At 27.1% G+C, this 16,893-nt stretch overlaps 1 protein-coding gene across 1 annotated transcript in view; it reads left to right on the top strand.

Annotated features, from left to right (window-relative positions):
• LOC117173237 (probable helicase senataxin) overlaps positions 1–16,647 on the top strand; it is a 70,245-nt gene extending 53,598 nt beyond the window's left edge. The window contains exons 15-16 of the mRNA XM_033361700.1: positions 6,713–6,932; positions 16,189–16,647. Of these exons, the coding sequence (XP_033217591.1) occupies positions 6,713–6,932; positions 16,189–16,290 (322 nt within the window). The 3' untranslated portion in view covers positions 16,291–16,647. The remainder of the gene's footprint in view (positions 1–6,712; positions 6,933–16,188) is intronic.
• The last annotated feature ends 246 nt before the right edge of the window (positions 16,648–16,893 follow it).

The following is a 16,893-nucleotide window of genomic DNA, read 5'->3' as shown; positions in this document are numbered from 1 at the left end:
GGGTGATTTCTGGATACTCTTGCAGAATTTTATGACAGGGAGAAGATCCTGAAATGGCTCGAATGCTTAGCAAACTCGTATCACACTCAGAGACTTTCCCTTTCACTGAGAGTGCTGTGAGGCTATCGATAAGTTTTTGATTCCGAATGTCGATCAATAAACCATAATGATGCAAGAAATCGACTCCGATTATCGGTTTTGTGACATCAGCGATCACGAAACGTGGTTTCGGACGGACGTGGTCCGCGTGTTAGTGCACGTGGAAAAACGCATAGGTCTGCTCCCGTGTCGACCAAATATTGCGTTTTCGTATCCCGATCCGTAACGAAGAGGGCGAGACGATGGGCAAGGGTCGCTGGCCTCCATCAGCGCCGGCCCGGTTCGTTTCCCGATTTAAATGCACACGGTAAATTGCACTTCTTAGCGTCACTTCCGAAAGTTTCGTGATACCAACAAACACCGTCTTCATTATTTCGACGAGATCGACTTCTGCTGCAATCGCGGAAACGGCCGCGAGACGGAGACCGGCCACGATCTCTTGAGCCCGATGCTACTTCTGACAACATCACTGACACTTCGGCAATTCTGGTTGTTACAAGGGCGAGCTGCTGAAGCATGGCTTCTAAAGGTGCTAAATTTGCAGATACCTCGGAAACACGGGTCTTTGGCGTTGCTTCTGCGATGGCATCGGCGAGCTGTGCCAACTTATCAAGCTGGGCTTGGTCATGGGTTGCCAGGATAGCCTGCATCGACGCAGGTAGCCAACCGAACCAGAGTGGACGCAGGACAGCGTCTGGAAAAACGTTACCTGCAAGGCCCCGAAGGTGTCGGAGGAGGTTAAAATGTCACGCACTTCAGCTGCAAATTTTGCATCTAGATTCCCGTCAACGTAATTGAACTTTGTTTCGTCTAACAGTACTCCCGCGAGCGCGAATTGTGTTTCCACCTAAGCAAACCACATCTCCGGATCTGCCGGCCAAAAGGGTGGGATTTTCACTCCAACGCGGTTAATCGTGGCATAATTCGGAAGCATGAGGCCTGCGAGAGAAGAGTTAGGTGTTGTATTTTCTGTACAATGTAACGGCGAGGCCATCGTAGCCGTCGTCGCAACGGGCGTCATCGACGTCGTGGTGGCTGTGGTTGTAGTCATTTTTTTGAAGTATAAACTCTACAGATGATAATCCTAGAACGAAATCTGCACTTCCCTAGCCTGTACAAGGGCGAAACTGACTGTCACTGTATCAAAAGATATACACTTTTCACGGAGTCACCACTTTGAGGGTGAATAAGGCGCATAAATAATTAAACTCTGAAGTTTAAATAACTAAAAAAACACTTTTAATCAAGAAAAATGGGAGCGAGGTTCACATAGTTTGAGAGACGGAAACGAACTGAGGTTTCGATGACGAATTCCTCGCCGCCCTGGGCCTGGCATGGCAACGGCATGTATCCGTACCGATTCGCATATCTCAAAGCCTTTGAAAACTCTCCGGCGATATCATTTGCTTACACTATCGAAGAAAAACATGAAATGAAATACGTGACACAGAGAGACCGGCAGAAAGTATAAGAAATTAAATGAGTGCCGGCTCAAAATATTCAATACTTTTCTCTAGGACTATAACCAGAAATATCTGGAAATAATGATTAAAAATAGCTAGGAAGGTGGTCGCCACAATATATAATAGTTGATATTTTAACCAATAAAGATTTTAATTGCATTTTAATTTAAAAAAAAGAATTTTCAATCAAACTGCTGAAGCCCGAACCTAAACAGATTAATTTTCAACCACAGTTGGATTTTTGCTCAAGAAAGATGAAATTTATAATTAAAAAGATACGTTTTCGAACCTAAAAGACGAAGTTTGAAGAAAATAGTTCAAATGTTAATCAAAAAACATTGTTCAGTCCAAAAATAAAAAAAATTAATTAAACTGTTGAATTTTCAAGTAAAAAATATGAGTTTTCTTCAAAATAGTTATATTTTTAATTTGAAAATATAAATTTTCAACAGAAAAGTTAATTTACAAAAATAAACAGTGGTTACAAATTTAAAAGAACTTCAAAAATAATAGAACATTTTTACTATTATAATTCATGTTGGAATATAAAAGATACTGAACGATATTTATTATTGTCTCAGTATTGGACATACTTTTTAGGTTGTCCCACTAATGGTCGGTTTATCTTACTTAGTTGAAAGTGGTACTACTTTGTTACAAATTTATTTCTATTTTGTTGATGATACATCATTTTGGTTTAAAACCTTTTTTTTAATCAAAATTTAATTATTTTTCTGAAAATTTTTGGTTGTCAATTAATTTTTTTAACGGAAAAATGAACTATTCTATGTTTGCTTTCACATTTATCTCCCTCAGTAAAAAAGTCAGCTACTTGGCTAAAAAATGAACTATAAGGTTAAAATTGTTTAAAAATGCATTCAATTTCTTCAAAATTATTCTTTTTTTAATGGAAAATTGATATTTTTGGATGAAAATTTATTTCTTCGTTTGAAAACTAGTTTTTTAAATGAAAATTTTTTCAGTTGAAAACTTAACAGTTTCATTTTTGTCAAAAATTTATCTTTTGTGATAAACATTTAATCTTCTTCAATTGAAAAATCAGGTACTTGGTAGAAAATTTATTTATTTGATAGAAAATTAGTTTTTATTATTGAAAACTAGTTTTTTAAACTGATAATATAAATATTCTATTTATTGCCGAAAATTTATCTTTTGTGATGGACATTTCAATTTTTTGTTTGGAAATTCATCTATTTTGTTGAAATGTTGTCTATTTTTTATAGAAAATTCATCTATTTTGTTGAAATATTGTCTATTTTTTATAGAAAATTCATCTTTTGGATCGAAAATTCAACTATGGGGTTTAAAATGCATTTTGTTGTTGTTGAAGATTTATTAATTTAGTTAAAAATAATTTCTCTGCATCAAAATTTAACTATTTTGTTGAAAATCGATTTTTTTCTTAATGAATGAATTTTTTGAGCGAAAATTGTAGCTATTCCATTTTTTTTGTAAATTTTGATTTTTAGTTGAAAATCCCCGTTGCGTCTTTTTTTTGGGTTGAAAATTCATTTCTTTTGTAGCGAATGCATATTTTTGGGTTTTAAATTCCATTTTTTTTGTCAAACTTTTTTTTTTAATTAGTCCGTTTTTACAATTCATTTTTTCCTGTTGAAGATTCATTATTTTAGTGAAATATAATTTCTGCGCACCGAAATTGAACTATTTTGTTGATAATTGATTTTTTGTTGTTAATGAATGAATTTTTTGACCGAAAATGTACCTATTCCATTTTTGTTATAAATTTTTATTTGAAAATCCCCTTCGCGTCTTTTTTGGGTTGTAAATTCAATTATTTTAATAAAAAATGCATATTTTTGGGCTTTGTAAATTCAATTTTTTTTGTCAAACATTTTTTAAAAATTAGTCCGTTTTGGTTAAGGATTCAAATAACTTTTTGAACATTCTCATTCTTTGATCAAAATATAAACTGTTACACTTTTTGTTAAGAATTAATTTTTTTTATAAAAAATTCATATTGGTTGAAGATTTAACTGTTTTATCGAAAATTCCCTTTTTCTTAATTGAAAATTAATAATTTTAACTGAAAATGTAATTCTTCCATTTTTTCTTCAAAATTTATCTGTTTGAGTACGTTTTGGTTTTAAGTATAAATATTTTAATTTAAATAATGCAATGGAAATATTGAAAAATAGTAATATTTTAACCTTCTGCAAAAATATAACTTCGCGTTTTTGAAATTACCCATTTTAATTCTTAATCGGCATTGAGGAAAAGCGACAACAATGGTTTCAAGATTTTCGTGACACACCTTTTTTTTAGAGAAGGATTTTCACATCTGCAATTCGACCGTTTTAATTTTCAAGTCTCTACATTCTAAAAATCGTTTAATTCGAAACTTTCATAATTAGGCATGTTCAGTTTTGAAAATTTAATAAAAGCCTGGCCAGCAAGTTAACTTTTTACTTGTGGAAGAATTAAAAATTCTTTACTTTCGGAATAAAGTTACAAAATTGTTGGGTTTAAAATTTATCATTCTGAAAATTGTATAATTTATAAATTTAAAAGTTAAAGAATTGTTGATGCATAATGTTGAAATAATTTTAGGTTGAAATCTCATCAATTAGATCATTTGAAATCTATCGGGAATGGTGGTCTACCATTTCGCCACATGATGGCGAAAAATAGGAATAGAAAGAGTAGGTATTTTAAACATGTATTTTAATTTTCGCATAAAAGTGTTTTTACGATAGTTTTGTGAAGTATAAGAAAACAAAGATTGAATTCTAAAAAATAATATTCATCAGAAACAAATCGTTTTAGTTAGAATTTATCTCTTATACAGTGAAAAAACACATTTTTGTGAAATAGGTTTTAAAAAATTATATAATTGTTTCATGTGAGTTTCAATGCATTGTAAGCTTAAATAAACTTTAAAAATGTATGTAGCGAAAAATTGTATCCATATTATGTCAAGAATATGAATAATAGACGACTGGAATTTAAACACGACTTTTAACCTAACTTTTAGATTAGATTTTTAAATAGTAAATATTTAATGTATAAATTAATAAAAATTCAGTTTGATTTCATTTTTACTTCAAAATAAGTTTATTTGAGTCTAATCTTTTGAAAATCACAATAAAGAGAACTATAAATGTTTTGTATTTTTAGAAAATTATATTTCTGTCAAAGAGTGTGGGTTTTCACTGCATAATGTGTAAATTCCATCTTAAACACTTTGTTTCCGATAAAAACTTATTTTTATTATCCAATAAATACTTTAAACTCCACAGAAAAATTCTTAAAACACTTTTATGCACAAATTAAAGTATGTCTATTCTTTCTAGTTCGAATTTTGTCACCAGGTGGCGTATCACAGTTTAACCATTCCCAATAGAGTTCTGAGCCGGTTATATTACTTTGAAAACGGTAAAGAAAACGAGAATTTAAACAAGACATAAATTCTCTGAGAATTTATGAGAAACTCAGAATTTATTTTATTTAATAGAAAATTTAATTTTTTCGTTAAAATGCAACTGTTTGGTTAGAAATTAAGCTATTATACTATTTTCTTGAAAATTTAACTATTTCGTAGAAAATTTACTTTTTGTTTAAAATTTATATTTTGGTGTTGAAAAATAAACTGAAATATTTTCTGGATGAAAGTTCCACTTATAAAAAAAAAGATTTTTAATTCCAAATTCATCTCTTTTATTACAAAATTGTTTTTTTTTTTGTATAAAAATGCAAGTATTTGGTAGAGAATTCAACTATTTTGTTAAAAATTCATCCGTTTTGGTTAAAAATTCCTCTTTTTGGATTAGAAATTCAATTTTTCAGATAGAAAATTATTTCTTGTTAAAAATTCATAGTTTGATCATGAAAACTCGAATAAAATCTTTTACAACCGAAAATGAACTATTTGTTTGAAAACTGATCTTTTTGATTTAAAACTTCATCTGCCATAGAAAAAATTTCATTTTTTGTATCAAAATGCAACTTGTTGGTTCAAAATAGTTCTTCTTTTTTAGTTTGAAATTTTTTTGCGTGAAAATGCATCAGTTCCTTGGAAAATTAATTTTTTGTTCAACAGTCATATTTTTTGTTTGAAAATTGAATTTTTGTAAAGAAAGTTTATTTTCTCGTTTGAAGGTTCGATAATTTTAATAATCTTTTATTTAGGTTTTGAGTGGAAAATCTTTATTTGTTGGAAATTCGTATTTTTGTTTTTAAAATTCTTTTCTTTCGTAGTATAAATTTAATTATTTTTTGATTAAAATAAAAAAATGGCATTTTTCGTTGGCAATTTGTCTTTTTAGGTTGAATATTGAACTATTATGTTAAAAATTGAATTATTTTGTTGAAAATTCCAGTATTTTGTTCAAGAGTTATCTTTTAAAGTAGAAAACACTTTTTTGGTTTGAAATAAATTAATACATTTGAAAATTTTAAATTTGTATATGAGACACTGTTTTATTTCGCTTATAAAATATTCTATGGTAAAAATATCATAAGACAAAAATGCTGATATCTGAATATTAATGATGTGAAATGAAAAATTAATCGAAAAATCAGAGAATTTTGAAAATGTCACGCGTCTAAGTTTTCCGGGAGTGGGGTCTTCTTATTCTAATTCGTACTATTTATTAAGTATAATGTGAGGCAATTGAATTTTGAGGCTAGAGTTTCAATCCAACAGTATTAATAAATTAATAGGCTATTGTTTATACATATTTTAAATAAATAATTTTATAATACTTATAATTGTGTATTATAATAATATATTATAATACATAAATAAATACATATTTTAAATTCCAAAATGTTCCTAAGCTAGATAATAATTAAATGGAACCGTTAATAACAACAAATCTGAACAATAAAAATATTGTTAAAAATCATACATTCTTTTAAATTCTCCTTAATTCTGTCATATTCTCGGTTAAATAACCTGACCTTAAATTCTCAGGAATTGCAATCATTGCGATTTGAACGCTACTGGATGTAAAAAATGTTATTTTGACTTGAAAGTATTCATAGTCGAAACTTTCTTTTTTTTTTCAATAATTATTATAATGTCAGAATATAAAAAAAAAATTGTGTATCTATGACAGTGTGGTAATATAATGATAACAAAATATTTAAAAATGTCCATCGGTTTCTAGGTTTGAAGAGATTGTTCCAGGGAAAGCGAGAATTTTGAATATAGAGACCAACACCATTGAAGGTTTTTTAAACCTTGAGAAGGACATAATACTTGCATCTTGTATTCGAAACAAGCATCTTGTAACTGGCGCAGGTTTTCAGCGCTTCTACTCAACCCTTACTAAAGCAAAACATTGCCTGATAATCTACGGCCGGTTCGTAAAGATTAACAATTTCAAGGTACATATTTATTTTCTTATTTTACAGACCTATTTCTAATTGGGTTGTTGCATGAATTTTAGATAACATATTTTTTTAATCTCGATATCCGGAAATTACCGTGGATTTATTTTTTGACCAATAATTTTACAAATTTTTAGAGAAAAAATCCTTCCAACTTTGTTTTTAACCGTTTTTTAAATAATTAGTTTAATTTACATATTTTTCAATTATGATATCATTCAGTTTAGAATGCGTAATTCGAAAATCTTTCACTTAAAAACTTTTCCATTTTAGATTTTTAACTTTGAAGTGTACATTTCAATATACAGAATTTTAAAATGCAGTTTTGAAAACTTAAACGATTAAAAATTAGAAGCGTTTAAAATCGAAGATTTTTGATTTAAAAAAAAATCAACATATTTTTAGTTGATCAACTGTGAATATAAATCAATTAATGATTTTTAAAAATTGAATTGTACTTTTAAGATTTCTAAAGTAAATAATAATTGATTGTACAAAACGACTCGAAATCAATTCACAATTTTAGAATGTCCAGATTTTAACGTTAAAAATTAAACTGTTTCAATTGGAAAATATTATTAGTTAAACATATGTAAACGCCCAATTGAAATTTTATAACTATTTTTAATTTAAAAATAACTTCAAAATAATATAAATATAATTAAAGACTTTTATTAAATTTCATGTATAATTTTACTGTAAAATATTCCATTTTTAAAACATGCAATTTGAAATTTTTCAATTAAGAAAAAGAACAGTTGCATAATTTTTAGAAATATCCCACTGTTCATTTGAAATCAATATTTATAAATTGAATATTCAAAACTAAACAAAAAAAAACTAAACTTTGAACATTACAATTTTAATTGTTCTATTTAACCAAATTTAGTTTGTAAATAAATTGTTGAATTTTTATGTATAAGTAACAATTGAAGACTTTTTATTCTTAGAAAAAATTCGAGTAAGTTGAAGAAGATTTGAAAAAATTCCGAATTAATTAAAAATTTGAAATAATTACAAATAATTGAAACGACTATTTGTACTTATATTTCAGTGCAAATAGCCCACGGCCTAATTTAAAACAAAATATAGATTTTAACAGATTTCGAACTAAAAATTTAGAAGGTTTTTAAGAATTTTTACAGCCTTCAGAAGAATAAAAAACATTTCCTAGAAAAATTGAAAATGATTTTTTATTTTAATAAACTAATTTTAAGAGAATATTTAAAAAGATTTATAACGATTAAAAATTTTTTTTAATGAATGTGGAAGAATTTAAGAAAATTTCCTTAATTTGGCAGAATTAAAAAAAATTAGTTTGAAAAAATGTAAAACAGCATGTAGATGTTTCAAGATTTTAAAATAAAATTTTGAAGCATTTTAAGGATTTTTAAACTATTTAAAATTAAAATAATTTAGCTTGTATTTTGAACAGGGAACTTTCAGTTTATTACGAATTTCTAGTTGGAACTGGAATTTATCCAGAATAAGAATAATTATGACTTGGAACCGGGAATTTTAAAAATTTTAAGAAATTCCGAGCTGGCACTGGAAATTTTTAGAAAAGGACAACAATTTTGTATCAAAGCAGAAAATTTATCCAAACAATTCTGAGTTGAAGCAGGAATCTTTCAAATTTTTACCATGTCTGAGTAGAAACTGGTATTTATCCAGAAGAATTATAATTTTTCTTGGAACAGGGAATTTTTTAAAAGAATGAATTCTAATTCTAAGTTTAAACGGTATATTTTCGAAAAAAATTAAAATTATGAATTGAAACAGGGAATTTTACAGAAAAAAATGTAATTCTCAGTTGAAACGAATAATTTTCGAAAAGTATTGAAGTTCCGGATTGGAACAAGGAATTTTCCATTTTTAAGCAATTTTTAGTTGGAACTGGAATTTATCCAGGAAGATAACAATTCTGAATGAAAAATTGAATTAAAAAATATATATATAATTCTGAGTTGAAACGAGGTATTTTCGAGAATAATTAAAATTTCCTATTTAAACAGGATATTTTAAATTTTTAATCAATTCTGAGCTGGAATTAGAATTTCAAATTGCTAAAAATGGTACAATTTTGAACATTTTTAAATTCATTGATTGATTCTTTAATTTTAATTTAATTTAAACTTTAATTTTCAAAGTTTAAAATTCAAGAGTTTTACTTTCGAGTGCTTTCGTTTGCAGTTCAGTTTTTATTAATTCGAATGGAACAATTTTTAGATTTAAAGTTCGGGTTTTTAAATATCATTGACCGGGAAAAATGTTTTCTATCCGAGAAATGACCAGGAATTTTTTTCCTTCGATTAAAACGGCCACTTTGCACTTTACAAATTCCGGTTTTAGAGAAATTGGTGAAATTATAGACACTTTTAATATCTTTCATGTCCTTTTTTACACTCTAAAGACGTTATAAGTAATAAACGTAAAAATAGGTGATTATTATTATTTACACTGCAATCAAAGCTGTCATAATAATTCCCCTGTCAACCGAGCTACTCAGAATGATTTTTACTTCCAGTGCTGACCCAATCAGTAATAAGGATGGCGAATTTATCGGAAAAACTCGGGAAATGACTGGAATTTAATTATAAATTATCTGAATTTACTCTAATTAAATTATAATTTATTATTGTTTAAGAGTACTTATTTTGTTGCCATTAGTTAGTAGTTGTTCTCATGCATCCAAAAAGTTTTCTTATAGAATAAGAAATTGAGAATATCATTTAAGGAACTTATTATTAATAAACTTATTTATTCAAGTGCAACTAATATAATTTAATTCACTTGACTTAACCTAGAAAATTTAACAATTTCACTATCCAAACCCGATAAATCGATAAATGACCAGTGTTTTATTAATTGAAAATAGAGCTTATTATATGATTTAAAGAATGTAGTGTTCCTTGAGCCTGATTTGGTACGTTTTTATCTATACTTTATCAGAGAAAGAAATTTTTTTCCGTCGTGAGAAAAACTGTTTGAAAATTTTTTGCCGACTCAAGTTTGACAAATAAATATTATTTCACTTGGAACAGGGAATTCTTAACATGGTAAGGGAATTGTTTAAAAGAATTATAATTCGGATTACGAAGAAAGGAGTAAAAAATCCCTGTTCCAAGTCAGAATTCGTAACAAATTTAAAAGTTCTTTCTTCCCATTAGAAAGAAAGAAAGTACTTCAAGCATTTTTTAGAGTTTTCTGAATAAAAATAAAAAATTGGTACATTTTTCGTTGTGAATTTATCTTTTTTCTTTAGTTAAAAATGCAACTACTTGCGGTTAAAAGTCAAAAAATTGGGTAAAAATTGATTTTTTCGTTTGAAGATTTACATCTTTTTGAAAATGTAACTACTTTGTTGGAAATCATTTTTTTAAACTAAAAATGTAACTGCTCCTGCAGAAAATTGAACTATCATACTGAAAATCCATTTTTTAGAAGAATTAATCATTCAGATAAATTTTTTTTTTTGTATAAAAGTCACTTTTTCCAGTTTGAAGATTCATCATTTTAGTTGAGAATTCATCAGATTTATTGAAAATTAATTTCTCCAACTAAAAATTTAACTGTTACATTTTTTTTTGAAAATTGTTCTTTTCTAGTTAAAAATTCAACAATTTGACTGCATTTTTTAAAATTTGAAAAAATTTTTGAAAAAAATTGTTTCTTTGTTTGAGAATGATCTTCTTCTTTGAAAGTTAATCTCCTTTTTTTAAAATTTTTCTTTTCGCTTGCAAGTTCAAGTATTCCAGTTAAATATTTATCATTCAAATTGAAAAATCATCTTTTAGGTTGGAAATAAAATTACTTGGTTGAAAGTTAAACTCTTTTGTTAAAAAATTATTCTTTTTGTTAAAAATTCATAATTTTAATTAAGAAATTATTTATTTAGCTGGAAAATAAGCTATTTGATTGAAAACTTGTTTTTTCTTTGGAATAAAAGACATTTTTTTTCTGAAAATGCAAGTATTTTGATGAATTTCATTTTTGGTTGAATTTTGTTTTTAAACTTTTTTGAAAAGTTTCTACTAATGTATCAAATTAGATTGTATGAAAAAAGAATTTTCCTGTGTACAAAAGTTATTCAGCAAGCATCAAACTTACAAGATATCTTCATTACCAAATGTGAAAGTTAAAAAAAATTGGCAAAAAATTAAAAGGTTGATTTTTTGGAGAAAATCGATTTTTAATTTTTTTAGAAAAACCAATGACATTTTGTTAATTTTGAACCTGAATCTTATATAACTTTTATTTTTGTAATTCGGAAAAATTAGTATAGGTTAATTACCTCTAAAAAAGAACATATTTTTTCGCGGAGAGATTCTGCGATTTCAAGCGTTTTTTGATTTTTTTAGTTGAAAATACGTCTTTTTTGGTTGAACATTGATTTTTTAAATTTAATTATTAAATTTTGGTTGACAAGTCATCCGTTTTGATGTATTTTTTTTAATTCAAATATTTTCGTTAAAAAGCCCTTGATTTATTTGAAAACTTATCTTTTTGGTTTGAAATTCAGCTATTACAATTGAAGCTTCGGTTGAAAATTCATTAGTTAGGTACTTAATTTTTTTAACTAAAATTGTAACTATTTTATTTTATGTTCAAATTTTTTTTAGATAAAAATTCAACTTTTTGGTTTAATATCTGTCGTCTTTAATTGAAAATTAAAGTCTTTCGTTAAAAATGTATGTAGATTGTTGAAAAATAGTATTTTGTTATATAAAATTAATCGTTTTGTTTCAAAATTAATGTTATTGCTTAAAAACTCATATTTTTTGTTAAAAATTCTATTATTCCATTTGAATATTTATCATTTAAGATGAAAATCCATCTTTTTGGTATAAATTTAAATTTTCCAGTTGAAGATTCCTAATTTTATTTGAATATTTATGAATATTTTACTTTAAGTTGACCGCATCCCTTGCTTTTAAAGCAACTATCTTTGCTTTAAAAGCAATGGCTCCGAGAACTTAGTACTCGTGCCAAAGCGTGATAAAATCAAGGAGCAGTTCCGTGAATTAATCGCTTGAAATTTCTCTCCTTGTAGTTATAAGAATTAATGTAAATAGTTCAAGATACTAAATATTCAAATTGTCCATTAGTAATTATTTGTATGGGAAAGACGACGGAAATTGCTAAAAAGTAACAATAATACGTAAAAATGTAGTTTTTAAAAATATTTTTGGGTCATATTTCGTAGAAACTCCTTTTAAATTCCTAAAAAACTTGGCACGTTTCGATGAAACCCTGGAACATGAGTTCAATTTTTCGAAAATTCAAAATTTCCCCATGGTAATTAAATGGAATTTTAAAGTGCCCGGTGACATTTGTTAATATTCGAATTTCGAACAAAAAATTACGGATTTTCTTTCTTCAGAAATAAAAACTTTTTGGAGGTGTCGTGCCCTCTAGAGTGAAAAAAATTTCAATGCATTTTTGGACCCCCCTAGTGCCCAACGACCTTGAAAAACTGGAATTCTCAATGATTTTTTTTTCTTTAAATTCCTGTATAACTTTGAAAACCTGAAAATCGCCTTGAATTTTTCACGAAAATCATGAATTAATTTTTGTTCTTCTTTTATAAATTATTTTATTGGAATGCGAAAAGTAATTTAAATCTTTCAGTCTATTATGAAAGAAACGTCTCGTTTAGAAGTAATCTAACTGCTACAGCAATTTTTATGTATCAAAATATGCTTTATCTTTTATTCATTACAGAATAGAGAGATTATTAGGCATTTTTTTGTAGACTTTACCAATTATTTTCTAGATTGCAGTAGACGTAAATTAATATTCTAAATAATGCTATACGTTTTTAATCTCGTCTTTGCTAATGTATAATGCTCAAGTGTACATTTTTTTGTCATATTCAACTTACAAATTATAAAAATTGTTGTTAGAAAATTTTAGAAATTCAGTTTCAGAATTAGAATGAGCCATGGCCATATAACGGATTTTTCAAGGGTTTAACCACTCGGTTTTTGAGTGTACACTAGATTGCAAAAAGTTACTAAACATTTCAAAGGGTTTTAAAATATTTCAAAGGTTTCAAATTATTCAAAAGGATTTGTAACATTTTACAAAGATTTCAGGGATTTCGAAGATTTAAAAAAGGCGTTTGCATCAAATTTCAAATATTTCACAACAATTTCACAAAGTTTTTAAAACTCTCAAAAGATTCAAGATTTTAAAGATTTGAAGAAGAATGTACACCAGATTAAATTTTTTTTCAAAGATTTTGTAACTATTTCAAAAGGTTTCAAAACATTTAAGAAGATTTGAAAAGATTTCAGTGAGATTTCGAATAATTCTATGACTTCAACGAATAAAAAGATTTCACTTATAAAGATTCAAGAAAAATTTCACAAATATATGAAGGATTTGACAAAGATTTCACTAAAATTCCCCAAAGATTTCGAACATTTCATAAAGATGGCAAGGATTTTCCAAATTTCAAAAAGTTCACAAAGTTTTCGAATATTTCCAAGGTTTTTAAAACTTTTAAAATATTTTAAAAAGGATATAGTTAGCCAGGTTTCTAAGATTTCAAAAGATTTCACACAGTTCAAAAATATTTATGATTTTAAATGAATAAAAAAAGATTACACAAATATTTCCAAGATTTTATAACAATTTTATAAAGATTTCAAAAGATTACAAGATTTCCAAAGATTTCAAAACATTTTAAAGACTCTAAACGATTTAAAATAGTTTAAATGATTTCAAACGAATACGGAAGATTTTACAAACAAAGATTAAAGGAAACTTTCACAAATTTCAAGAATTTCCAATATTTTACAGAAATTTTAAAAGATTTCCAGCAAGAAATTTCTAAATTAATTTCAGTGAAAATGAAACAGTCTCTAAGCACTGAAGCAATATATCACAAATGTCCATAAATAGAGTATCATTCAATCGCTCACAAATTTTAAGGAAACCAACCGATCCGTTTCTTTTTCCAATACGCCAAGAAAAGAACACATATATTATAAAAACAAATTCCAATTTTTGAAACTTTCAATTCAACCTTTTTTAATTCCACATGCTTCATAATTGAAAGTTCTCCAATTTGGAATAATTCTATCTTGATTTTATTTTTGTTATCTTCTCTAATTGAAAAGAATTGTACAATTCTGAGGTTTTTTATTTTTATTTGTTCGACTTACGTTTCAATTTGTTTAATTTCGAAAGTTGTTCAAATTAAAATGCTAAGTTGTTTCACGACTATTGTGGTAAAGAATAAGTACTATCTTCTTTCTGCTTTTTTTTCTTTAAGGGCCACTTTTGGCGCATTTTTTAGCACCATGGAGCAGTTTGAATCCTAGATTATACTATTTCTGGAGAACATTATATTTTATTTAACAGATTTGTCAACAGAAAATGACACTTTCCTGAAAAAAGCAGAATGATCTAATTTTGTATATAAACTGGGAATCCCATTTAAGTAACTCCCATTTAAGTCGTTCATAGAATTTCTTTCTTCGGATTTTTGTGATGTGGTGACCGCGGGATCGAAAAAATGTGGTGCTCAGTCAAGCGTGTTATGTTCGATTTAGGGAAAGGCCACTTAGGACCAGATCCGAAACCGCACTTAAATGGGATTTCTAGTGTAACTACAATTTCATACCACGAAGGAATAGTAAAGAGACCAATCTGTATGTTCCGAGAACAATGCCACTTTTTCACGAAGTTACACGAAGTACTATCGACAAGAGCCGAGACTGGCCGACAGTGGCCGAGAATCGCCGATACTCGTCTCTCAGCCAATTTCGGCTATTGCAGATATTCCACTCATAAGTCATGAGAAATTCCCTCAACTATTCCCAAAAAAATTGCAAAAATTCCCTGATTTTTTCTTGGCTAACTTTTCATTTTCCTTGATCCTTAATATTTAAATACCAGCACTTTATTCTTGTGATACTTTTAACATGGAATCTTTTATAAACGGAATAAAACAGTATTTCAGATTCAAGTTTAAAATTTCCAAATTTATTAATTTATTTCAAACAAAAAATGTGTGTTCTATTGTAAAAGATCGCTTTTTAACAAAAAGACGAATTTTCAACAAATAAAGATTTTTTCACTCAAGAAATAAATAAAAGTTGATCTAAATTGTTGAACCTTGAACCCAAAAGACGAATTGTTTCAACAAAAATTGAATTTGCAAACAAAAAATAAGACTTTGCAGCTTAAAAATAATATTCGACGAAACTTATGCAATTTTACCCAACGAAATGAAATTTCAAACTAAGAAATTTTTTTTACCTAAAAAAAAGGAGAATTTTCAACAAAAAAAGATCAATCTTTAAAAAAATGGAAAAGGCACATTTTCAGTTAAAAATTAATTTTAAACCAAAAAAGGCTTTTCCTCTACACAGTTAAATTTTCAACCAAAAACATAAGCCTTTAATCAAAATAATAAATTTTTGAGAATGTAGTTTAACTTGTAACCAAGTAGTTAATTTATTAATTAAAAAAAGATTACTTTCCAACTAAATAGTTCAACTTTCAACCAAACAGATGAATTTTTAACTAAAAATATAAATTTTAAAATAATTATTTCTTAGCAGAATGATTCAACCAACTCTTTGAAACAAAAAAGTTGACCATAAAGCATGGAGTTTTAACAAGGTTGCTAAATTTTCAACCAAACAGTTGGATTTTTGTCTGAGAAAAATGAAAAATATACTAAAACATGTGCATTTTTTAATCAAATTGATAAATTTAAAAAAAAGGGTTGAATTTTCTTCCAAAAAGATTTTAATTGACTTTTCAACACAAAAATACGAATTTTAAACAAAAAGTAAATTTTCTAGGAAACAGTTGAATTTTGAAAAAGTTGCATTTTTAGTCAAGAAAGTTTGAAAAGCCAAACTTTTAAATCAAAAGGACATGTTTTCAGAAAAAAATAGTTTTCATCCAACAAATATTTCACTTAACTTATCTGCAATATAATATCAATTTTTAACAAAAGGTTAAAGTTCTACGAAAAGCGTTAAATTTTTAATCCAAAAAGACGAAGTTTTAAGATAACCGTTTAATTTGCAACCAAAAAGGATGTATTTTCAAGCAAATTTTTTAATTTTCAACCAAATAATAAAATTTATATCTAAAAAGATAATTATCAGGAAATTTTTTTTCGAATTTGAAAAAGTTACTGTTAACTAATTTAAGTACGGTTCCTAAAGCGTTGGGTCTCCTTACTATTATGTTTGGTTTTCTACATAATTAATTTTGTATTCCTTAGAAAATTTGTGACTGGAACAGTCTTGTTGACTACGTGAGAAATGTCGTCAACGTCAGTGTGTATATTGAATATACGGAACTCAGGAGGGACCTCATCAAATAATATGATACAGATACATATAATTAACTTAAATTTTTAAAGAAAGACAAAACAGTATCTATAACTTTAATCTTAATATTCCTGTAAATAGATATTTTAAGTTCCTCGAACCCAAAGTGATTTATACAGTGATTCTTTTGTTTGTACTTTCAAAGCATGTTTTTTTGGACCTTGTTAGGAACTTAAAAAAAAATCTACGTAGACTATGGTTGTTTGTTTATATTTTGCTTTCTGTTGTGAAAGATTTTATATCATATTTATATATAAAGATAAGAAGTTGTAGACTGATAAATGAAATGATATGTATTATCATCGAGTGCACTTTCAAATAGATTCTTCAGAATTTACTTTCTGTGTCTATTTCTTGATTATTTATTAAACTGTTTAGAAATATGTATTCTTGATTGTACTTATTTGTCAAAGTGACATTTAAAATATTGTATTACAAATATAACTAAAGTTGAAAAAGTTTTGCTACTATATAAAAAATGGCCTTAAAGACACTCATTTCTCAAAATTTCCCGCTAATATCACTATTTCTCTATTTTTTCTTGAAAAATATCTTTGAACATCTTCGCTAATTGAATAATATAATTTATGTCCGCC

This window comes from Belonocnema kinseyi, chromosome 1, assembly GCF_010883055.1.
Source record: "Belonocnema kinseyi isolate 2016_QV_RU_SX_M_011 chromosome 1, B_treatae_v1, whole genome shotgun sequence".
NCBI classification, from domain to species: Eukaryota; Metazoa; Arthropoda; class Insecta; order Hymenoptera; family Cynipidae; genus Belonocnema; species Belonocnema kinseyi.
The sequence above is the reverse complement of the archived record's forward strand: the minus strand, read 5'-3'. Positions and strand labels throughout refer to the sequence as shown.